This window comes from Mauremys mutica, chromosome 13 (assembly GCF_020497125.1).
Source record: "Mauremys mutica isolate MM-2020 ecotype Southern chromosome 13, ASM2049712v1, whole genome shotgun sequence".
NCBI classification, from domain to species: domain Eukaryota; kingdom Metazoa; phylum Chordata; order Testudines; family Geoemydidae; genus Mauremys; species Mauremys mutica.
Genome location: NC_059084.1, coordinates 6,004,055 through 6,015,376, shown reverse-complemented (window position 1 = coordinate 6,015,376; position 11,322 = coordinate 6,004,055). Strand labels below are relative to the sequence as shown.

The 11,322-nt window shown below is 42.5% G+C and overlaps 1 protein-coding gene across 2 annotated transcripts in view; it reads right to left on the bottom strand.

Moving 5' to 3' along the window:
- Positions 1 to 619: 619 nt before the first annotated feature.
- Positions 620 to 11,322, bottom strand: part of CHRNA4 (cholinergic receptor nicotinic alpha 4 subunit) — a 33,409-nt gene continuing 22,706 nt past the window's right edge. The window contains exon 6 of one of the 2 annotated variants that reach the window (XM_044985980.1): positions 620 to 1,190. In XM_044985980.1, the coding sequence (XP_044841915.1) occupies positions 1,065 to 1,190 (126 nt within the window). In that variant the 3' untranslated portion in view covers positions 620 to 1,064. Of the gene's footprint in view, positions 1,191 to 6,309; positions 8,287 to 11,322 lie in introns of those variants that run through there. The other variant, XM_044985981.1, reaches the window with a different exon arrangement.

Below are 11,322 nucleotides of genomic sequence, written 5' to 3'. Positions count from 1 at the left end.
GTAACCAATGTTTATGGGTAACCAATGTCTCAATTGGGGCATCCCGAATGGCATTTGAGAATTTAGTCCATAATGCCTTCTTTAGCTGGCTCCAAGCCTCCATATGTGGGATCTAGGTATCCTGTTCAAGTGTCCGCATTTAACAACTGGCCACTATGTATGACTGCCTCCCTTTCTCTCATTTAATACTAAAAGCATTACTGTACAAGTGCCAAGCATTTCACGCTTTGCTGACAGACACAGAGACAGAGTCCAGCTTATAGGCCTTATGCAGCAGCCAAAGTCTGTGATCAAGCAGATTTCCATTAAGAAAAGCAAACCAAGCCAAAGGCTAATGTGGATGCATCGAAACACACATTGAGCCAAATCATGAGGTCCTTGCTTAGGTTTTATGCAGTCCTTGCTCAAGCCAAAAATCTTACTCCTACAGTTTTGCATGAGTAAAGACGTCAACGCTTGGCCCGTACACTTTGATAAGGATGCTGCTGCTGCTGCTGGGACTTTGGTCAGGGTAAACTGTACCAGAGGCTCAGAAGGGACAGGGTGATGCAGAACCTTTGTGGTCTGTACAGCTGAACCCCCCACCCCCCAGACGCACAGACAGTCTCTTGCCCAGGAATCCAAATTTGAAACTTTATTTATTAAACGGCTCTTACAGGGACACACAGTCCTGGACCGTTCCATCCTGATGGCGCGACCCTACTACGTAGGACACACTGAAACCTCTCAAGACTAATAGGCCTAATTTGCCAGGGACAGGTCTGTAAATAATGCTTTAGGGACCACGCCTGCATTCTTACATTGTAGCGGATATGTCAACGAATGCCACCATGCTAGGTGTAAATTTTAATAACAATTTCCCCCTTAAAATAGATATAGACGATGAGGATGGCTTGGCAAATAATGTAAACTTGGAAGGTGTCCCCAGCGCGCTCTGAACAATTCATGCGCAGAAACATAGTAAATTATTCATTGAGACTGTCTCCAGCTGTCTCCTCTTGTCTCCTTCCAGGTGGACTAAAATCCATAGAATGGGATGCACTTTGTTCTTTCCACAGCTATTCTTAGATCATTCCTGCCAGCCAAGGGGGAAGGAAGAGACCAACGGTGCCCAGTAAGCAGACTATGATGAACATCCAAAGGAAGATTCTGTCGATCACCATTGCAACGTACTTCCAGTCTTCCTTCACCTGGGAACACAGAGAGGCAAGAGATGTTACTACGGCTCTTATGGTGAAAGGACAATGTCTCTCCTTTACCTAGACAGAGCGAGCATCTGTTTTCCATTCAAGCACCTTGTACAATGGCAGGAATTAATTCTATTAAATATGACCAAGGGATGGATTTTCAGACCGTTCTGATATGCCTAGTTTGCACATGCAATTACAACTGTGCACACACTGCATATGCAAATAGCTCATTAGGCTTATTTGCACATGCAATAACCCATTTTCCATGGGCCACAACTGTAGGCTCAAATTAGGCAGAGGTTCAAATTGGGGGGAAAGGTTTATTTCTCCCCCCCCTGCTTAAACATCTTCACTGAGGCGTTAACACACCCTAACCCACCCCAGGAAGCCTTTGCTGAGTCATAAGTGAAAAGAGCCAGCAGGTAAGAGAAATGATCATGCCTGTTCTCTTTTGGCCCACTCTCATGTTGCTGTGCAAGGATTTACCCAACATCTTCTCTCTGGGGAGACCAAATAGATTTCTGTATGGCAGAGAAGGAGTTAATGTTCCAAGATGAACATTTCTTGGAATAAAGACCCGCATGCACATCACAACTTTGTCTACTATACTGCAGCCGTGATTTCCCCCCCACCCCCCAAAAGAGGTCTGAACAGACCGTAAAGTCTTGATTTATATGGATGTGCCCATTAACATTGCCTATAATATTCTGCTTGCTGTTTGATACTCTCACCATATCGCAGGACTCAGGGCTGAAATTTGGCAGTTTGGCTTGATGTTTGCTGTCAATTGTAGTGCTGGTGACAGGCTCAACCCTACAACCCTAACCCGTGAATAAGACATTAACGCTGCGCTGCTTCTCATCCATCAATCTCAATGCACTTTTCAAAAGTGGGTAAGTGTAGTTATGCCCCTTTCATGGATACAGAAACTGAGGCCTATTGAGGTTAAGCGATCTGCTGAAGGGAATGCAGCAAGTCATTGGCAGAGGTAGGAATAAAACCCAAGTGTCCTAAGTCCCAGCACTCACCCATCTCCACTGCCCTAAATCTTTGAAGAGTTAAAATGATACTGCAGCATTATTTAAAAAGGGGAACAGAGTTAAGACAGAGCTGAGTGCTTTGGAAAATTGCTCCCTTGGATTACCAGCGCTTTTTCCAGCTAGTCAGGGTCTCATGTCAGGCAAGAGGTGTGCTAGATACCTTCATGATCTGGTGAAGGGGACATCTGAGATCTTGCTTTGATTCACTTCAGTATTTACTACTTCATGGAACTAAACTATGGTGAAAATAGCTGTGGTTTTAACCCAAGGTTAATCAGTAACAACCCTATGTACATGACACTGTTTTAAAATAAATGCTTTTGCAAGCTCATGTGAACAATTATTAGTACAATTGAAACAAAAAGTGATTGGTAGGAGACCTTAAACGAGGTTACTCAATGTTAAGGGATTCCTAAATTTGCTGGAAATGCTCTTAAGCAGGTTGAAGGTAAAGGAAGCTATTCAAGTGCCAACGAATCCATCATTTCAGCTGAGCAAGGATCATGGTTTCACTGTTTTAGTGACATCATAAATATCATTCTAGTTATCATCTAACACAATGTTATGATCTGACATACTGTCAAACAAAACAGCTCCCATGAATGCAATGGAGTCACTATGTTAAAACATCTCTCTCACCTTTTCTTTCTACATTAGTCATGGTTTCACAAGGAGTTTTAGCTTGTCATGAGCCAGGAAGTTTGCAGAGAAATCATTACATGTCATAGACTGAATGAAAGTTTAAGTTTGGTGTGGAATACATTGCGATGTTTGTAGAGCTGGTAGGATTATTCATTTTAAATAAGTTACCTGCATTTAGCTCTTGTTTTGGCTCACAAATCCTTTGCAAACTAATCGTGAATCTTTACGTGTGTTTGTAATTAATAAATGTTCACTGAATGGCTTATGCAAACAAATTTCAGCCTATGGCACACTCGTAAACTGTTCACATCTTTGATTATTTGCTATTCCTATTACTTGCTTTTGTTGCCCAAATCATCCAGTATTACTTCTGCAATCTGAATAGACAACCAGCTTTTTACATAGGAGAATGATAAGAAGCGAATAAGAAATAACACACGTTTCTTACATTGTTCTTTGTACTAAGATTCATGAAACTTCAGGGATTCATAAATGTTCTCACAAATGGTCACTGGAATATTTCCAAACAATAGTTAATTTCATCCCATTGTTAACAGCAGATAGAACTCATCACATTTATTCACAAACATGTTCATAAATCCCTTTGTGTCCTCTTTGCCCAGTTCCAATATTTTGCGACATCAGATGGTACAACTCTGCAATGAGATCATGGAATGTAATTCTCCAACTTGAGTCATTTGAGAGGAGCTCTTTTGTTTCCTTCTGATGGATCATCTCCCTCAAACAACTTTGAGTGGCCCTCTAAAATTAGTCAAAATACAGGTCAAAATCTGAGTGCTAGAGGTGCACAGTTGAGTGCATGTTACTGATGCTCCAGCAACTACAACAAAATACACAAAAATAACTTGGATCACCACTGCCTACACTTTCATAGATCTCAGATCCCTTAAAAGGAATAAAAAACTGTGCATGGAATCTAACATTTATTTCGGTAACTATATATATTAATTCCCCAGGAGTCCGATTAAACCGATATCAAGCAGCCTGAGAATAAATTCCATTGGGCAATTAAAATCCTTGCTCGTACTCACTACTGAAATCAGTTCAAAGGGGAGGAAACAAAATATTTACATTTCATGAGGCGGAGTGATCTGAACCCAATCCAGACGTTATATAGGCCGGTTTTAACCCCAGCCCAGACTAATGAGCCTGACTCAGTGGCTAGGAGAGGAAATTTGGGTGGGCTCCAATTTTCGGGTGGATGGGTAATGACAGACTGTTAGTTCAGCTTCTCCCATGACACCACACTGTCTTCCTTGCCCTGGTTCCCCCAGCCACAGGGCTTCACCTGCCGAGCTGTGCACGGGTATGAGCGGCTCAGAAAATGGCAGGGCAGAGCTGCTGGAGCGTAATTTTCTGAAGGGCAGGCGCATAGCTCCGTCCTGGATTTCAGGTGCCTGAGTGATGCTCCGGGCCAACGTAGCAGCACTAAACCCCTCTCAGATTTGGGTGGGCCTGGAGGCTAGGTGGCTGGGTCATGGCCCACCCAGGCCCACCCATTGCTACGCTCCTAACCTGACTAGAGGCAGATTACAGAATGTAACCTCATGAAGCAATGATTACTGAGCGGAGATGGGGCCTCTAAAGCTATATAACTCTCCTACTGTGCATGTGCCCAGTCCATCCACCAGACAAGTACCTCGTACACTATGCTGACAAATGAACATGACTGGCTGGTATGCTTGACCCACTGCTGTGGGAGGTCTGTTTAAAATGACATGCCGGTGATATGTAAGAGAGAAGGATGCAGAAGTAAAAGGGCGAAGCACCACAACTGAATTTGGTACAGATTGTTGATCAGAGGAATGGTTTCAACTAATTATATCCTTCCTACTCGTCAGTGGGTGAGTGGGTGTCAATATAGCAGTAGCTACTCCTCACCGGCCTCGTCCCTGCCATTAAACAGGCCCATTTGGGGCTCAGTCCTGCCAGGTATTGAGCGCACTGGCTCTGATTCAGCAAAACCTCTTAAGTATGGGAGCTGTCCCATCCACTCCAATGGCAGGAGTCATATGATTTAAGCTAAATGTGCTTAAATGCTTTGTTGGACTGGGGCCAAACTGCTCAGCACCTTGCATTGAGCTCTTAATGGTGGTATGATGGCTGTTTAATGCTCAGAATCACTTTCAAATACAAAATTGAGTGAGTAAGTCTTGATCCTGCAACTATTGGAAGCCAGGGCAAAATTCCCACTGAGTTTGGGAGCAGGATGATAATTTAGACTATGAATTTCATTTCCCTCCCCCACCGTTCATCAGTTGTCCACAAGCAACTCATGAGATTCTCTGATTTATTCATTATTTGATGACAGCCAATGTTGGACTCTGAATTGAATTGTGATGCTCATAGTTTGATATTCAACATTTGTCCTATGTGGGAGAGCTAGAGAAGTTCTGGGGGATTGTTTTTGTTTCATAATTTGATTTTAGATTTTAAAATCACAATTTTAGGTTGGATATTAAGAAAAACTTTTTCACTAGGAGGGTGGTGAAGCACTGGAATGGGTTACCTAGGGAGGTGGTGGAATCTCCTTCCTTAGAGGTTTTTAAGGTCAGGCTTGACAAAGCCCTGGCTGGGATGATGTAGTTGGGGCTTGGTCCTGCTTTGAGCAGGGGGTTGGACTAGATACCTCCTGAGGTCCCTTCCAACCCTGAGATTCTATGAGTCCATGATTCTATGTCTTAGGTATGTAACCAGCAAAGCACAGATTTTGAACTTCACCATCCAATGCACAATTGGAAAATTACTTTTAGCAAATATTTCAGCATCCAAGGTAAAAATGAGCTTTATGTAGTTGTGCTAGTAAAGCGTTAGGTGCGTGATTTGTTCCAGGAAAGGAAACATGAGGGAGTTGTAAGCAGCCTAATTGAAATTTGCTTCTAAATTTGATTGTATCTTCACTGAATACTCGGCTCTTCTGGAAAATGGATTTGCATCAAATATGGTCAATTGGCATTCAGCACCACAGACAGAAAGGATGAGAGGAGACAAAAAAAGAACAGGAAGAAAGGGAAATTAGATGTTTTTAACTGTGCTATAGTCTTTCCCTCTGACTGAAATTCCCCTTCAGCCTGCCCTCTATACAGCAATTCCCATGCAGTGCAATCTATAGAGACATCACCAGCAACTTGCATACAGATGTCACTTGATCTGGATTTTACCTAGATTTAAGAGGCTCTCCCAAGGTTGAGGGACAGGATTGGGGGATATAAAGTAGCTAGATCTCCCCATCTGAGACTCCCTCCAGGTAAGAGGGAGTTCACAGGTGAACCTATCTAGCCAGTTACTAGGCCAGCTCCATTCAACCCCTGGCATATGGGATTGGTGTGAGGAAGAGGGATGGCTGGAATGTTGATGTGCTCCAGGGATCTCTACCTGGCAGATGGGCCATTGACTGCAGACACTCTTGGATTCAGGAACACAAACAATACCATGGGACGTACAAGTCACTCAGAACAGCTCAAATTTAGTGTATTGAATCCTTACAATTAAGAGCTGTGAGGAACCTGTAGGGCAAGAACTACTGGAGACTTTAATGGACAAGTGATTCTACATTCTGAATACATTTTGAGAAAAAGAAGGGTTTCTGCAGACAATGTAGCCCTGACTCAGCTAGGTACCTGATTATAAGCATCTGAGTGTTCCCATTGACTTCAGTGGGAATACTCGTGGGTAGAGTTATTCATGATGAGTTTAATTACCTTGGTGGATCATGGCCTTTATGGACAGAAGAAGGTGCGAAATGTGTTGAATACACTTTTGGTTACAAATTATTCACTCATTTCCAACTGAAAATTCACCTCCCTAGCCTTTATGTTCTTTAAAGCAATCGTATACATTTATTGGGGTTGGGGGGGAAGGTTCTGAATATTTAAATGGACTGGACCATTAACTATTCCATGTTGCACAAACCAACCTATCATTTCCAAAGAATAGGAACAGTATTAGAATCTTCAGCCAATGGAAAGATCTGGTGGTTTGAACATGAAGGCTCTTCGCCTAACCGTTTTTATTTTACTATAATGCAGAGGATGGTTTTCCTGTCACAATATAATGCTACCTTCCAAGACACTTCAAATGTTTGTTCCTGAAACAAGTATCCTAAATAGTAGGCAAAGAGCAAGTAATGCAGGCTACCAGCAGCGCACCATTTTGGGATACTAATTACTGGTAAAACCTTCATTTGTTCAGAGGAAATAGTGTATTTCTCAAGCAGAAATGGGTATCACTGTGATAACATGAGTGTCTGTGTTTCCAGACCATGCTGTTAATGCATAGGTGGTAATGAAAAGGCAATCTGGTTATTCTAGCTCAGGTTTGACATACAGCTTCTCTTCCTCATCACAGTTTGTAAGAAATCTGATGGCATTTCTATTATATACTGGAGGTATTCAATTTTCAGTCATTTCCCTAAGTGTGACTCTGTGCCTGGATTTGCATGCAGACACGTTTTGTAACAGACTGCTGCTTCCTGCTTTCCCATTTTTCTTTTGATTCGAACACTTAATTAAATGAACGATTTACTTTTAATTTAGAAATATGTCCCTTGTGGCAATGATACTAAACAAATAACAGTCGAGAGTTTAAAGAGAAACTCTTTCTCCATTGCAATGCTGTGCAGGTCTCTAAAAATACTCAAGCATAGGTGCAGTGTCTCTGAAGTAGATAGGCTTGGGGCAGCTGGTGCAATGTTTTGGAAAGTTAATTTCATGACAAATTTCAGTGCTTTTGATTTTTTCATCCCAAGTCAGGATGAAAGTAAACACTGAAATATTGGACGGTCCTATAGAATCCTCATGTTTCCATCAGCTGTACTCCCAAGAATGAATCTTCAGTTCACATTTGTAATATCTCTTTCTGCTATTTCCTGTCTGGATTCAGAACAAGAGCAAACCACAAAATCTATTGGGGAAGTGCAGAAAGTCAGTGGCGATGGCTCAGCTACTCAACCTTACAAAAACACAGGGGTACAGGTCTTCTCCACTAGTCCCTTCTCTTCTATTTTCTGAGGGAATTGCAAGAGTCACTATGGTGCTAAACTCTAGTGAAACACGCTTATTTATGTAGCAGGGAATAGAGGAAAAAAATAAAGCAACTTAACATAGTAGATTTGGCATCTATTCCCAGGGAAAGCTAAAGGATCAGTGGTCCCTAGGGTCATAGTTTTCCGATTTGTTTGAGTTCTCATGCTGGATATTTTTTAACCGCTAACCCATTAGACTGATGTGGTGGAATGTTCATTTACAGAAGACAAAGCTGTTCTTTTCTCTTGTACATTGACAGTCATGATGAGGGCAGCTCTCCCCTGAAGATATCGGACCATTTCACAAGGGGAAAGTGTCACATGGCATCAGAGGAGAAGGCACGCACTAGTGGTTTTCATCACACACTGTCTATAATGCAAATGAAAAGGATGGATTACGAGGGATCCAATATAATCACTTATTCAATACTATACTTATACTGACAAGCTTATAAAGAGATTTACATGAAATGGAAGGTACCGTTGTTTTGGTAAAAAGTGGGGAATTATGTCTCTTTTATTAAATCATTGGAACTATATGGGCCAAATTCTATTGATGTCAGTGGAAATACTTCTGATTCATATTGGAATACATAAAAACAGGATTTGACTCATGTAGTTTTAACTCACTGTGGCACAGCTGTGGCCCAGAAGAGAAGAGGGATGGTCCAGTGATTAGGGCACTAGCCAAGGACTTGGGAGCCCTGGGTTGGTGTCCCTGCTTCACCAGGGACTTCCTAGGTGACCTTTGGCAAGTCACTTAGAGCTACACGATGCCTTAGTCTGCAATAGTTGGGGTGTGAATTCCAGTGTGATGACACCACAGTGTCATGCATTAACTGGCCCGTGCGGAACCTGCTGGTACACACTAAAAGTTCTAAGTGCATGGATGTTAGTGTGGTCCTGTTTCAACGATATCCTGTTAATACGCACTAGGGAACTTTTAGTGTGTTCCAGCAGAGCCCACATGGACCACTTAGTGTGCAACACGGTGGTGCGCATTAGAATTTACACCCCAGCTGAGGTGGACTAAGGCACCATATAGGCAGCTCTGAGTCTTTCTGGCTCAGATCCTCAGGAGTATTTAGGTTCTTCCTTCCCATTTAACTCAATGGGATTTAGGCACCTAAATATCTCTGAGGACCTTAAAGACTGTGAGGCGCCAGATACTATGGTAATGTGGGCAAGGGGTAAGAGGACATGTAAATACCAGAGGTAGCAACATTTATTTATTATTAGGATTCTGGTTCTGTCATTTATGTAACTCTGTGCTCAGCACTGTACAGGAGACAAATATAAAGCCAATCATTACCCCAGGGAGCTTACAATCCAAAAGGGTTAATGGAGATTAATGTACAAAAGCACCGCATGTTGCATTGAATATAAACCTTTAGACATTAACATCAAAAGTGTAGCCTTAAATGTATGTTTGCTACAGCTGATCAACTCCAGTAGCTTTTTTCTACCAATGGATGAATTTTCTGCTTCTAGTTATAGCAAGTGATTTTTTCAGGTGATCTTACCCATCATATTCCATTGCCATCAACCCGGTGAAAGAACTACAATAGATGGGAGTGAATGTAGTATTCATGCACACGAGAGGTTGCTACAAATAATGGCTTGACACAACCATAGGTTGTGCAGGCTCTGGCTAAGCTTCCCACCTCAGACCTGGCCTGGCCTAACCATGCTATTCCAGTTCTGATCTTACCGGGGGCGGTAGTTGGTGGTCTTCCCTGCGGAATTGTTCCCAAATTCTATTATGTGAATAAGGAAATTATGGGACACATCATATTTCTCTTGTGGCTTTAGCTAGGATTTGAACCCACATCTCCACCAGTGAAAGAGTAGGGTTTGCATTCCCTACTCCCTTGCCATTTGCCATGTACGGAGAGTAGATGTAAAATGCTACCAATGCTGGTCTTTACAATTGCTTTGCACTAAGTTTACATGGATGTAAATAATTACCCCAGGTTCAGGACAGTGGAGAATCAGAGAAACTCCTAACCTCACAGTATTACCTGGCTGCCATATCAATGAACTACTGTGGTGCTTCACTTTTCCAGATTATCCAGAGTCAACACTTACTAGATGACAGAGGGTGATAACTCCCTGTCTAACAGAGGCTTAGCTGCAAAGTAAAATGTGGTCAAGTTCCCAACAAATGAGCAGCAGAGACTGCCTTTGAGTTCTCCTTTTTGCTTTTTATCTGATGCTTGCAGTGGTACACGCTTTCCCTTCCCAGATCATGGGTTATTATGTTCTGCAACAGCTGGGACCTGTTCCTTTGAGGTGCTGAGCACCTTCAGCTCCCACTGAAGTCAATGGGATTTACACAGCCATAGAGGGTCAGAACAATGGTCCATCTAACCCAGTTGTTTGCCTTCTGACAGTGGCCGGTGCCTGATATTTCACAGGGCATGAACAGAACAGGTCAGTTTCAAGTGATCCATCCCCTGTGGTCCAGTCCCAGTTTCTGGCAGTCCAAGGTTTAGGGACACCAGAACATGAGGTTGTGTCCCTGACCATCTTGGCTAATAGTCATTGATGGACCTATTCTCCATGAACTTATCCAATTCTCTTCTCAATCCAGTTATACTTTTGACCCTTACAACATCCTCTGGCAATGAATTCCATAAGTGACTGTGTTTTGTATGAAGAAGTACTATCTTATGTATGTTCTGAACCTACCACCTATTTATTTCATCAGGCGACCTCCTAGATCTTGTGTTATGTGAAGGAGTAAATAACACTTCCCTATTCACTTTCTCCACACTAGTCATGATTTTATAATTCTCCTATCAAACCTCCACTTACAGCGCTCATCCTCTCATGGGAGGTGTTTAACAACTTGCAGGACCATAGGTCAGGTGTGTAGAGCTCAGCTGAGTTCCGTCCAGTATGATTTGCTTTCACTCAGTGTTCTGGTTCTTTGCTGTATCATTATAAAATGGTGTCCAGATCTCTTATTTATAGGCAAGTGAAGCTACAACTCTGAGCTGCAGTATGCTAAGCTTAGAAACAATGGTTATTTTAACAAGACCCAGTGCCAGAGGAATAGCACAGTGCATTCCTAAACAAAGCCAATCTGTTGAAAGCTACGTGGTGGCTGCCAAGGTTAAAAGAGGAATGACAGACGTGGTTCTCAACAATAAGCTACAATCGTCTCCTGTACGGGTCAATCATGAAATAGGCAGCAGCAACAGGGAAGCACTACTAACCCGAGCCCCAACCCTGCAAGACACGGCAGGCCCTCAATGCTCATTGGCTGGATCCCAAGGGTATAACTAAAGCTGGTTGATATGTTTCAAAATTTGAAAAAGTTTTCCATAAAAATGTGGACATTACAAAGGGGTGGAAGGGATTGTTTGACCTGCTTTTCAGCCAGTTCTAGTTACATGAGTTG